This window comes from Panthera tigris, chromosome A1, assembly GCF_018350195.1.
Source record: "Panthera tigris isolate Pti1 chromosome A1, P.tigris_Pti1_mat1.1, whole genome shotgun sequence".
NCBI classification, from domain to species: Eukaryota; Metazoa; Chordata; class Mammalia; order Carnivora; family Felidae; genus Panthera; species Panthera tigris.
The window spans coordinates 194,244,662-194,258,470 of NC_056660.1; the positions used below are offsets into that span (position 1 = coordinate 194,244,662).

Genomic DNA, 13,809 nt, shown 5'->3' on the forward strand with positions numbered 1-13,809 from the left:
TGGCGGCCAACGGCGGTCCCGCGGCTCCTGCCCGCGCGGCCAGGGAGGCGGGGCCTAACGGCCGGCCGCGGAGAAGGGGGCGGGGTTTCGCGTGAGGGGCGGTGCTTCTCGGCACCCAGCCCCGGAAGCACAGCGGCTCTAGAGCTCAGAGCCAGCCCAGGCGTCGCTACCACCACATCCACAGTCATGCCGGTAAGTTCCTGCTAGCTCCCGCCCCGCGCAGACCCGGGCCCCCGGCTTGCGCCTCCGCTGCACCGCCGATCGGCCACACGTCGCTCTTCAAGGGCTCAGGCCGCAGCCGGAGTTATTGTCTCTCTTCTCACTCTCTTCCCATCTACTCCCAGCTTCTGCGACCTTCCAGAAAATCCGATCCGAAAGGGGTTTTATGTAGGAGTCAGGCTTCAGGACATCGGAGCTGCAGGGCCTCCAGTGGTTACAAGCCCAGCCCTTGCTTGCATAGATGGGGAAACTGAGACCCAGGGAAGGGCACAGTCGCCGAGCGGGTGGCGAGCTGGAACTGGGACGTCTAGTCCCTGCGCCTTCGCCCTGCTTGTGCCGGTCCCCGGACCTGGCCTGAAAGGGGGAATGGGGGAGGGGGGAAGATGGTGGGGGGAGGGGGAGCGTGGCTGTGGCCTCCGGGACGCGGCAGGTTTTCAGAGGTCCGTGGTTTCCTTCCCTTCCCCTGCCCACTCTGGCCGATTTTCAGTTCAGCGCTGAATGGAGACCGTGCTTTTAACCTTTCCTACGGATCACTTTCTGAACCTGAACCCCTAAGCCCTAGAGAGGTTAAGGGACCTGCTCAAAGTTGCCAGTTGCTCAATGACCGAGTTTGGGGAGGAATGAGCCGGTCTTAGCCTTTGAAGTTCACTCAGTCTTAAAGCACTTACGTGGTTGCTCAAGGCCTCATTTTGTAGATAAGGAATTAAGGACTTTCACAGATAAAAAAAAAAAGAAAAAGCCCAGTGACTTACTGGAGGGAGGTCTCGCAGGCGTTGGGTGGAGCCAGGATTAAGCCCCTTATCTTTAGTCTCCCAGTCTCTCCTGGCCTGATCACTTGGGAAGTGCCAGACAAAAGTGGTCACACCGGCTTGGGAATAAACTGTGATGTCAGTTACATCCTGTAGATCCTGGTTGGGGTCATGTGGTGTTTACCAATTTCCTCCAGGGTGCCTAGTTAATGGCTCTGCTTCAAGCTTATACACAGATGTGTCCCACAGATACCCTGTGTCTTAGCAGCCTAGCTTTGGGGAGCTGACAGGTAAGCAAGAAGTTCCCTGGGCCAAGCCACAAACATCTCAGGTGTCATTTCCCTAGGGTTTTGCCAAGTGCCTTGAGACAAATCCTCAGACAACACAAAGTATGGACAAAGAACCCGACAGAATCAGCCCTCCTACTTGAGCAGATCTGCCTTTAGCAATGTTAAGAGGACAGCATTAATCCCCCTGGGACTGGGATAGTGATGGTTTTTGTAGGGGGTGGCAGTGAAGGAAAGGCCAGCTTGAGAATCACTCTATTCTGGGTTCGCTTCTGGGGATTTTGACAAGCGAAAGACCCTCCAGAGCGGATGATCAGAATGAAGGCACCATATCACAAGATGAGCAGCTGAAGGAAGGCGGTATTAGTTCAGGGACCCGTGGTCAAAACTGAGAGGGGAAGAGCATGTCACACGAGAGGATTCTCCAACAAAAACTTGGAATCTCAGAAGCCTCTGAAAAATCTGTGCCCTCGCCTGTCAACTGGGTGACCTCAGGCAAGTTGCTTTGCCTCTCTGTGCCTTGATTTCCTCATCTGTAAAATGGGAATAAAAACCGTGATCTCAGAGGACTATTGTTAGTATTACCTGGAAAAATGCCAGGTAAAATATAAAATATGTAGCATAGCCACTGACATAGCTAGTCCCCAAGAAATGGTAGCTCTTGTGTAGACATCGGACAAATAGGGTAGGACCTATAGGCGGGCAAGTGTTAACCCCACTTTAACAAGGACCACAGTGGTTGAGAGGTTAGGCTTGGAAGAGACAAGGCCTAGGCCCTGCTACTCACTAGCTGTGTCATCCTGAGTGAGTGACCTAACGTCTGAACTTAAGCTCCCTCTTCTGTCAAGAAGGGATAAAGAGGCCATCTCCTGGGAACATTGTGGTGATTAAACACAGTAATACACACAGAGGGTTTCGAGCAATGCCCGACATGTAGTTTGCACTCAAATATTAGCGTTAGTAAACTGCTTATCAACATTGTGCTCAAAGACTGAATAGCCTGGATTTTCGAGAAAGAATTTCTTCCCTGGGAAGGGGCTGGACAATGTGACCCCACTGCGTTCCTGCCCTTCCAGTTCTGAGATTCAATTAAGGAGTCGTACAGTTTACTAGACTTTTTTTCATTGCTTTCAAGGACCCGTCTTAGAGGTGATGGGGGGAGGCTCTGAGGGACTGAGGCAACAGGGGGCCGGCCGGCCTTGGGCTTCTCTGTAAAGAATAGATTATTCTGCCCATTAAGTAGATTTTTCTCCCACCCCCAAATCGACTTTTGCAACTCCAACTAGAGGAGAAGAGCACTGAATTGTAACATTTGCCACCCAGAAGCCGCCTTCTGGCTTCTGACCTCTGTACTGTGGAGGCTGAAAGGGGGCCTGCTCTCTGTAGTCAGCAGCAGAAAGCTGCCCGTGTTTGTTGCCTTTAGGTTCTTGGGCAGCATAAACTTGTGCTTTTTCGCAAGGTGTCCCACTCCCAGAGCTCCTGCTGAGAGTCACCGTCATGGAGTGGCAGCTGGCAGTGTGTTGGCTGCTCCACAGCTAAAATGGCCTTGGAGCCAGGAGAGCCTGGGTTCACATCCCACGCCTCAGCACAGACTTACCATGTGACCATGGGCAGCTCAGTGAACCCCTGGGAACTTCAGGAGAAAAACAGGGTGACTAGCTCCTTTTCCAAGCTGAGCGAGGACTAACTCAAGATACCGTACAAAGAGCATTTGGCACATATGGGCACTCAATAAATAGATTTAGGTATTATCTTGGTCTTGTGAACCCTTTAAAGCTTTGATTGGGTATTGATAAATACCCAATCGATAAATCGATTGTCTGATGGTTATTCTAGAGCAGGGGTCAGCGCACTTTTTCTTAAAGGGCCAGGTAAATACTTAAAAATGCTTTAGGCTTGGGGCACCTGGGTGGCTCAGTTGGTTGAGCATCTGACTTCGGCTCAGGTCATGGTCTTGCAGTTCGTGAGTTTGGGCCCCGCGTTGGGCTCTGTGCTAACAGCTCAGAGCCTGGAGCTTCCTTCAGATTCTGTATCTCTCTCTCTCTTTCCCCCTCCCCTGCTCATGTTCTGCCTCTCTCTGTCTCTAAAAAATAAATAAATGTTAAAACAAATTTTTTTAAATAAAAAAAAAAAATGCCTTAGGCTTCATGAACCACGTGGTCCATTACAGCTACTCAGCTCTGCCATTCCAATGTGAAAGTGCACCAACGAGCTTAGCTGTGTTTCAGTAAAACCTCATAAGACCAGGTCACAGGCAGGGTGTAGTTTGCCAATTCATCTTCTAGAACAGCATCTCAAACTGTAATGTGGGTAGAAATAAACTGGGTGTCTTTTTAATTTTTATTTATTTTTATTTTTAAAGTAAAACCCTACATGGGGCTCAAAACTCACCGCCCCGGGATCAAGAGTCGCATATTCCACCGACTGAGCCAGCCAGGTGCCCCCTGGATGTCTTGTTAAAATGAAGATTCTGATTCAGGAGGCCTGCGGTGGGACCTAAGATTTTGCGTTTTTGCAAGCTCCCAGGTCATGCTGATAGTGTCCTCCAACAAGCTGAAGGAATGAGTGGGGTTTAACTAGAAGAAAAGAAAAACTGACCATTTTCTTTAAGGCAGTTTTTGCAGATCTGGCCTCAATAAAATAGTTGAAAACCAAACTCCTAACTCTTGGTCTTAGTTTCCCATGGACCCCATGATGATAAGCCAGACCCAAAGATGTTCTGAGACTTGGAAAGAGCTTGAGAAGCCATTAGTCCAATTTTTTTTTTAATTTTTTTTTAACGTTTATTGATTTTTGAGACAGAGAGAGACAGAGCATGAATGGGGGAGGGTCAGAGAGAGGGAGACACAGAATCTGAAACAGGCTCCAGGCTCTGAGCTGTCAGCACAGGGCCCGACGCGGGGCTCGAACTCACGGACCGCGAGATCATGACCTGAGCCGATGTCGGACGCTTAACCAAGTGAGTCACCCAGGCGCCCCATCCAATTTTTTTAAATTTATTTATTTTTGATCGAGAGAAGGCACAAGCAGAGGAGGGGCAGAGAGAGAGACACACAGAATCTGAAGCAGGCTCCAGGCTCTGAGCTGTCAGCACAGAGCCCAATGCAGGGCTCAAACCCACAAACCATGACATCATGACCTGAACTGAAGTCAGAGACTCAACAGACTGAGCCATCTAGGCACCGCCATTAGTCTAATTTTTTGCAGGGGTATGGTCTTGCCTCCTGGTATCCCCCCAGTGAGTTAAAAATGGAGGGGCCCAGGGCCCACCCCAGAGCCTCAATGCTGATTGAGGCAGCCACCTGCAGAGTCCCATGTCCTCAAGCCCCCAGGTGATTCCTGTGTGCACGGAGGTTGAGAAAACTTGAGTTGGCTAATACCTTTTTGGTATGGATAAGGTATTATATACCCCTGACTGGGGCCAGTAAGGCACAGGGATTTTTGCCTGGGGTCTCCCAGCAAGAAACATTGCTATGTCCAGAATTCCAACTGAGATAACAAATTTGAAATATTTTGAAGTGCTCTATGAAAAATGTAGCCTTTTTTTTTTTTGAAGTTAAAAAAAAAAGATTGGAACAAACTAAAAATAATAATCCAACAACTAATTTTTCACCCCGTGGAAACTACTGGTAGGCTCCAACCTCTTTACGTCACGTTTTAGTTATATGTTGCTCCTGAGTAATTATCTCAAACCTTGGTAGTTTAAAACAATAAACGTTCATTAATTCATAGTTTCTGAGAGTCAGGAATCTGGGAGCAGCTCAGTGGGGTGTTCCTGGCTCAGGATCTCTGGTGAAGCTGTAATGAAGATGTTGGCCCAGACTGTACTCATCTTAAGGAGCATCTGCTTCCACGATGGCTCCCTCACCTCGCTTTTGGCTGGAGACTTAGTTCCTCAACATGAGCACCTCTCTATAGGGTCACTTGAGGGTCTTTAAGATTTTGCAGCCAGAGGCACCTGGGTTAAGCATCCGACTCTTGATTTCGGCTCAGGTCATGGTCTCACCGTAGTGAGATCGAACCCCGTGTCGGGCTCCGCACTGTGTGTGTAGCCTGCTTAGGATTCTCTCCTACTTTCTGTCTCTCTTCCCCTCCCCACACCCAAAATTAAAAAAAAAAAAAAAAAAAAAAAGTCGCAGCCAGCTTCCTCCAGAGTGAATGATCCCAGAGAGAGAGCAAGGAAGTAGCCACAATGTCTTTTATGACCTAGTCTCAGAAGTCACATAACATCACTTCAACCCTATTCTACTGGACACCCAGCCCTGAGACATAGTGGAATGGGACTTCTCAAGGGCATAAATACTCAGGACTTGGAGATCACTGGAGCCATCTTGGATGCTGGCCAGCACACTTAAAATGTTTGTCCCATTCACTAACCTGGAGAGGGACTCTCATCCCCATTTTGCAGATGTAGAAACCAAGGCAAGAGGAGTTCAGTAACTTAATCATACAGCTTGTAAGTGCTAGACCTGGGAACTGAAGCTCATCTTATTTCCAGAGATTTTAAAATAAAGGATGTATTGGTATAAGTAATCCTTGTCTGAAAGCAAAGGAAGGAACCAGAGACCCTCAACCAGCCGTGTCAATCATCCATTCACCCAACTCAAGCACCTACTCTGTGCCAGGCACTCACTGTTCAAGTATTGGATTGCGGCAATGAACTGAACAAAGCTTGCCTTCATGCACTTGGTTTGTCAGATACCCTGGAGACTATAGGATGTTGAGCCTGTATGAAGAGTCCAGGAGTCTGAGTCCCCTTACTGGCCCGGCCTCCAACTCACTGGGAGCCCAGGCAAATCCCTTCCCTTCCCTTCCCTTCCCAGGACTCAGGGGCTGCCTCTGGCAGTGAGGCATGTGGATGACAACAGTGATCTCTGTGTATCCGAACACCAGTGAAGCTTATTAGCCATAACAGACGCCCCAGCCCAGACTTGTTGATCAGAACTGGTGGTTTTTGGAAGTTCTCAAGGGATTCTAATGCAGAAGGTGATCTTCCGATGCGTAGATAAGACCACCAGATCAGCATTGCTCAGAGTGCATGGGCCCACCCCATATCAGAGTTATCAATGTCTTGAGACAACCCCATAACTCAAGAATCAAGATTTTGAAGGTAAGACTAGAAACCAGCATTTGAAACTAGCTTCTCACGTGGTTCTACTCATTGTGTGCTAGACACTCCTAACGGATTTATATGGATTACCTCATTTAATACAACAACCTGTAAGATGGAGAAACCCTTCCTTCCTCCACTTTACAGTTTACTAGAAGGGCTCAGAATCAGGCCACTGGTGAGTCTGATGACAGATCTTGCCCTCTCTGCCCTTTGTCTTGGTCTCTGGGTGGACCTGTGCACTGCTGGGGTATCTGGGTCGCTCTGCACGACGTAGCTCATGGTCCCCTTTGTCTGTTTTAGAAACACGAGTTCTCTGTGGACATGACCTGTGAAGGCTGCTCCAATGCGGTCAGTCGGGTGCTCAACAAGCTGGGAGGTGAGTGAGCGGCCCAGGGTTAGGAGCGAGGTGGGGGAGACCGAGGCACTTCTGTCATGCTCAAGTGCATGCAGAGGTGGGGCAGAAGCTTGAGTTGAAGCTGATAGCAACAGTAAAACTACGATGTAGTGAGTACTTAGCATGTGTCAAATACTCTGCTTAGTGGCTTCTGAGGATCAAGTCATCTACCTGTCACCACAACCATTTCGGTAGCTTCTTGGACTATCTCCATTATAAGCAGGAGGAACTGAAGTTCAGAGAGGTTAATCAATGTGGCTGAGATCACACAGTAAGTGGCAGAGCTGGGATTCGGCCCCACAATCTAGCTCAGAGTCCTGGCAGAACTAGTTAATATGTTGGTGATCTTCAGTGTGGTAACTTTTGATAAGATACATTTGAGTGTCATTTTCTATTAATGTTTTTAAAATTGTAATATTAAAAAAAAATAAACTTTGGCTCAAGTCATGTGCAGAACTCCTAACACACCCCTTTTGGACATATTTAGAAAGTGATTACTCTCGCGGCGCCTGGGTGGCACAGTCAGTCAAGCGTCCGACTTTGGCTCAGGCCATGATCTCGCAGTCCTTGAGTTCGAGCCCCGTGTCGGGCTCAGCGCTGACAGCTCAGAGCCTGGGGCCTGCTTTGGATTCTGTGTCTGCCTCGCTCTCTGCCCCTCCCCAGCTCACGTTCTATCTCTGTCTCAAAATAAACAAACGTTAAAAAATAAATAAAAAAGAAAATGATTATTCTCATCCAGCCTCCTCAGTTCTCAGCTGGGGAAACTGAAGCCCAGAGAGGGCTGGGATCTGGCCCTGGGGCTCCATGAGGTAATTAGTTTTATTTTATTTCTTGATAAGATTTTCATTTTTATGACCCTAGATAATACCCGGTTTTCAGAGGGCTTCCACATGGATGTGCTCTCACTAGCACTTGGAACATTTCCTCTGAGCTGTCCTTTCCATCTGTGGAATGGGGATGTTGACACCAGTGCCCAAGAGGGGAAGTGACTTGCCTGAAGTGAGTCAATGGCTGGTTTTGAGTCCCCTAAACTGGAATCTTAGCTTGAAAGCATCTGAGGCAGTGGGGAAAACGTGACTGCTGACTTTTCTTGTGTGACTGTGGCCTCTTCTCCCGGGGGCCTGAGTTTCCCCAGCTGTGGTATGGGCCTGTCAGCCTGTGTCAGCTTTCACCGTGGATATTTTAAGAATGAAACTGCTCAGAAGCCCCTCGGATACCAAGAGGCACGCTCCGGATGAAGGGAGGGTGCGTCTATGTCACTCTTGACACCCGACCTGGAATCTGGGCTGCAGGGAAAACAGTTTGAAACCCACTGGATTAGATGATCCCAGAGTTTCCTCCAGCTCTACGATGCCACGAAAATATTTATTCCAAAGAGGAGGGAGACACTTCTGAAAGGAAAGACAAAAATCCAGTGTGTAGCTAGGACACACTGCATTTTTTTTTTCCCTCCCTTGGTATCCATTAGGTACAAATTCAGACATTACGATAAAATCCTGTGCCTGGGTGGCTCAGTCGGTTAAGCGTCTGACTTCAGCTCAGGTCATGATCTCACGGTTTGTGAGTTCAAGCCCCGTGTTAGGCTCTGTGCTGACAGCTCAGAGCCTGGAGCCTGCTTCAGATTCTGTGTCTCCCTCCCTGCCTGCCCCTCCCCCATTCATGCTCTATCTCTCTTTCTCTCAAAAATAAATAAACATAAAAATAAAAAAATCCTGTGTCATGGGCTTTTTAAGGCTCTTCAAGCATTTGGGGATCTCCCTTTGAACTGGGACAGGTTTTTCCCTGTCTTTCACTACTGTCCCCTCCTGGGTGGCCTCTTGAGGTGAGGTAGAGGGTTTTCTGAGTTGGGGTCTTAGATGAACAGTTCTGGGCCTGAGGATTCACAAACTAATGGCATATGTGAACCGGAGAGACCATAGTGGCTGGCCACCCCCAATTCCTTCATGTACAGATGGGGAGACTGAGGCCTCTAATGGGCAGGACCCGCCTGTGGCCATCCAACAAGTCAATAATGAAGCCAGGCCTAGAACCTATCAGGGGCTTTCTCTCTGCATTCTGTCTTCTCAACAAAACACATTATAGGTACTCCCATGTACTGCTCTGGGGGCGAGGTGGGTGGCTTGACATTGGCACCGTCCTTCTGAAGGGTGGTTTTACAATATCAACATTTAACACGTGCCAGTCTGTTGCCCCACAGTTTCCATCCTGTAAATTCATGGCATAGAAATAGTTGGACAAGTTTTATAAGCTATGCTCAAGTGTGCTTACTGCAGCCATTGTGTGATAATAGTGCAAAATTGGAGGCAGCAATGTCAGTGTCCCTCAGCAGGGGACCGAGTGGGTGTATGGTACATCCACACTAGGGAATGCAGCGTAGCTGCTAAAAAATTATGTAAGCCTGTGTATACTAAGATGGGCAAGGTATCCCAGACATCGGAAAGTGAAATATAGCAAGACCTGTGTATACAGTATGATGCCCTTTGGGGGAATTATTTTTCATTTGTCTGTCTGCAAAAAAGACTGGGTAGATGCCGTGCTGTTTGTAGTGACTTCTGGAGGTAGGAGATAGTAGGGAGCCTTAACGCTCTAGTTTTATTCAGACACGTTTGCCTTTTTTTAATGGTGTATCTGTATTATTATTATTTTTTTTTTTTTTTTAGTTTATTTATTTGAGAGGGTGAGGAGGGGCAGAGAGAGAGGGTGAGAGAAAATCCCAAGCAGGCTCCACCCTGCGAGTGCAGAGCCCAAAATGAGGCTTGATCTCACAAACTGTGAGATTATGACTTGAGCTGACATCAAGAGTTGGACACTTAGGGGCGCCTGGGTGGCTCAGTCGGTTGAGTGTCCGACTTTGGCTCAGGTCATGATCTCGCGTTTCGTGAGTTTCAGCCTCGCATCGGGCTCTGTGCTGACAGCATAGAGCCTGGAGCCGGCTTCGAATTCTGTGTTTCCCTCTCTCTCTGCTCCTCCCTCGCTCATGCTCTGTCTGTCTCTCTCTCTCTCTCTCCTTCAAAAATAAATTAAAAAAACATTAAAAAGAAAAAAAACAAAAAAAGAAAAAAAAAGAGTTGGACACTTAACCGACTGAGCCACCCAGGCATACCTGTATTTTACTTTTGAAATTAAAAAGAAGAAAAAAAACTTGAAAGAAGCCCAATCTAGAGTAGGGATTGGCAAACTATAGCCCATGGGCCAAATCTGGCCAACAGTCTGTTTTTGTACAGCTGAATGGTTTTTGCATTTTTTTAAAGTTTATTTTTTTTTTCTGAGAGAGAGAATCCCAGGTAGGCTCTGTGCTGTCAGCGCAGAGCCTGACGCAGAGCTTGACCTCACGAACTGTGAAAACATGACCTGAGCTGAAACCTAGAGTTAGATGCTTAACCGACTGAGCCACCCGAGTGCCCTGGTTTTTACATTTTTAAAGGACTGTAAAAGCGATACACACAGAGAAGAATATGCAGCTGAGTCCATGTGGCCCAAAATGCGTAACACATGTCCTCTGGCCCTAAGATTTTGCTGGCACCTGGTGTGGAGGAAAGGGGAAGGCGGTTGTGAATAAGAATTTTGTAGCCTGGACTCTTTCTTGCTCTGACTGGGATGATCTCTGCTTCCTCCCCACACCCCCCGACTTCCTCTTCCTGCAGGAGTTGAGTTTGACATTGACCTACCCAACAAGAAGGTTTGCATCAACTCTGAGCACAGCGTGGACCTTCTGCTGGAGACGCTGGGAAAAACAGGAAAAGCTGTTTCCTACCTCGGCCCCAAGTAATGAGGGCCTGGACCTCTGGGCCCAAGATGGACCAACGGGGGCAGGTGGGTGAGGCCCCTTGTACAAAATATTTCATTATCTAATGCAAATCCTAAGTTCAGGAATCCTCACAGCCTTCCTACAGCACACAGAGCACTGTGTTAGATGTCTCCCAGGTTCCCTTTTATGACTTGGGGAGTGCATCTCATGATCAGCGGGGTTTAAGTATAGAGTGTATGACTCTGAGCAATGGTTTGATAAACTGTCCCATCTGAGAGGACGCCTGTGCCCCGGGTCTCATGCTCCTGTGCACTGACCAGGTAAGTTAATTCAACTTGGTCTCTCTTCCCACTCGGAACGGCTGTCAGCTTCCTGACCGTGCCCTCTTCCCAGATGAGTACAAAAACAATCCTCGTGTCCAAGCTGGATGCCCCCTTTAATTTCACACAATGCAGAGAGGCACGTAACGTGCCCTGTGCCAGAACCATTCACCGTGGAACCAGGATAGACGTGATTTATGGAGCCAACACTCCTTCCCTCTGTGCCCAGCCACAGCTTCAGAATCCTCCACAGCACAGCCCTCCCTAGCTGTCACTGCCCAGGTAGTGCCTTTGGTGTTTCAGTTCCAGTGATTGCCACGTCCCTGATGTGGATCAGTGCTCTCAGTGCCGTTGAGAAACACAAGGCTGGAGAGGGAAAGTGACGTGATCCCAGCCACGCACAGGCGAGCGGCAGAGGCAGGATGAAAGGCATCCCAAATCAGAAAAGAAGTTATTTTTTATTTGAGGGAGAGAGAGCGCGTGTGCGCACACAGGGCTGGGGGCAGAGAGAGGTTGAGAATCTTAAGCAGGTTCCACCTTTCAGCACAGAGCCCAGTGATGCGGGGCTCGAATTCACGGACTGTGAGATCATGACCTGAGCTGAAACCAAGAGTCAGATGCTCAATGGGCCTGAGCCACCCGGGCACTGCTGAAGTGTACCACTTAGTGGCATCCACTGTGTTCAGGATGTTGTGCAACTCTCTGGTTTCAAAGCTTTATCACCCCAGGAAAACGCCCCAAACCCATTAAGTAGTCACTCTACACGGCCCCCTCTCCCAGCCCGTGGGAACCACTAATCGGCCTTCTGCCTCTGTGAATTTGCCTATCCTGGATGTATCATTTAAGAGAAACCATACGAAGGGTGGTTTCTGGGTGGCTCAGTCAGTTGGGTGTTTGACTCTTGGTTTCGGCCCCAGGTCATGATCTCACGGTTCGAGAGTTGGAGCCCAGCATCAGGCTCTGTGCTGACAGTGCAGAGCCTACTTGGGATTCTCTCTCTCTTCTTTCTCTGCCCTTCCTGTGTGTGCTCTCTCTCAAAATAAATAAATAAATAAATAAAGGGGGGGGAACCATACGATTTCCATTAGTGTAATATTTTCAGTATTCATCCGAGCCCTAGCATGTATCAGTACTTTATTCCTTTCTGTGGCTGAATAATTCTCATAGTTTTTAATTAACTTATTTATCTTTGCTTTTTTATTATGCAAATTTTAAATGTACGAGTAGGAAAATGAATCCCTATCTGCCCTCACCCAGATCCAATTATAAGTCCTTGCCATCGTTGTCTCAGCTATGCTCCACCAACTGTACCCCCCCCCTCCCCCCCCCCCGCCATTTTGAAGCAAATTCTGGATAGCAGCTAATTTTATCTGGGCGTGTGTGAGCAAACACGCGTAGTGTGGAAAGACTCAGATGCACAGATTCTCGGTGAGAATCACCTGTCAGGTGAACTTTACCCCACACATCCCTGCAGCATCTGCCTCAGTCTGTTTTAAGAGGTTCTCCAGTGATGGATTTGAAGCCAGGTTTGGGAATCAGGGAGAGCATTTCTTAAACAATTTTTTATGTTTATTTATTTTTGAGAAAGAGAGAGAGAGAGTGTGAGCCGGGTGGGGGCAGAGAGAGAGGGAGACACCGAATCCGAAGCAGGCTCCAGGCTCCGAGCTGTCAGCACAGAGCCCGACGTGGGGCTTGAACCCACAAACTGTGAGATCATGACCTGAGCTGAAGTTGGAGGCTCAACCAACTGAGCCACCCAGGCGCCCCAGCATTTCTTGGTTACGAAGTCACCTTGGCAGATTTGTTTGCTTGTGATTTTGTTCACTGCCTTCCCAACGTGAATTAAAACAGGACAGGGAGTTCCATCCCAGCAGCCCTGGAAGTTTCCCAGAAAGGCCTCGGTGGTGATTGGCTGAGCTAGATTAATGGGTTCCAGCCAACCCAGAATAACAGGCTTAGCTGGCGTGGTGTGCACCCCCACAGCTGCCTCTTAGTGAACCTCTACTGCTTTGCAATGCCTCCATGTGCACAGCAGATGGCACTCTTGCCCCACCTAATTTCTCCTCTCTTCCAGGTCGCTGATCCTCTCCTGCCTTCCAGACAGACCTGGGGCCTGGCAGTCCTACTCGGCAATGGGGGTTCCCACAGAGACCCTCACTTGCTCTGCTCCTCCCTACCTTCCCTGCAATAAAATCGAGCCACTTTGGTTGGAAGTGTTGTCTCTTGCAATGTCTGCATGTTACTCGTTCACATGCTGTGGAAAAGGTAATTACAATGCTTTCTTGGGTTGGAGTTCTAAGAGCTCCCAACCGGGAGCAAGAGGCCTGGCAGATTCTGATTCTTTGCTCTGTGACCTTTGGCAAGTCACTTCCCCTCTCCGGGCTTCACTTTTCCTCATCTGTAAGGTGAAGATGTTGGGCCAGATTGGCGATCCCCTTTGTTTTCAATATTTTGAAAGACTTCTGTCCATCCTTAAGTGCATTGCATTTCAAGGATGTTAAATCTTAAACAGTTAGAATAGTGGCTAGAGGCTTAAAGACAGACTGCCTGGGATAGAGTCCAAGCTCCGGTACCTCCCAGCTGGGCCATTATGTCAAAACAAAGGGAATGTTTTAGTGTGTGTAGCTTTATTTTATTAAAAGAAAAATACATTTCTGTACACGTCTCAGACTCTTAAAAATTATTGAGTTCCTCAGAGAGCTTTTGGCTCTATACGTTGTGCCATATTAGAAATGAAAACAAATTTGTGACACGCAAGAATACACAAGCACACCTCCCATTAATTAGCCTTCGGGACTAGATGAAGCCACTGTATGTCGTTCAGGTTCTGGAAAATTTCACCATATGATTGTAAGTGAAAGAGAAAAAGGCATCTCCTGGAAATAGTTTTTTCCGCCTTTGCCTTCGGAAAGGGTCTTGGGTAACACACGCTGAGAAAGGCTTTAACCACTTATGGGGCACGCATGGAGGAGACCCAGC

General features: G+C 48.3%; 1 protein-coding gene across 2 annotated transcripts; it reads left to right on the plus strand.

Annotated features, from left to right (window-relative positions):
• The first annotated feature begins 83 nt into the window (after positions 1 to 83).
• Positions 84 to 13,043, plus strand: ATOX1 (antioxidant 1 copper chaperone). Of its 2 annotated transcripts, none has more exons than XM_007093423.3 (4): positions 84 to 192; positions 6,669 to 6,744; positions 10,407 to 10,575; positions 12,905 to 13,043. In XM_007093423.3, the coding sequence occupies exons 1-3, from the start codon at positions 187 to 189 to the stop codon at positions 10,529 to 10,531; spliced, it is 207 nt and encodes a 68-aa protein (XP_007093485.1). In that variant the 5' UTR covers positions 84 to 186; the 3' UTR covers positions 10,532 to 10,575; positions 12,905 to 13,043. The 2 variants fall into 2 exon arrangements, with proteins under 2 accessions (XP_007093485.1, XP_042849833.1); XM_042993899.1 differs by lacking the exon at positions 84 to 192 and adding an exon at positions 6,109 to 6,365.
• The last annotated feature ends 766 nt before the right edge of the window (positions 13,044 to 13,809 follow it).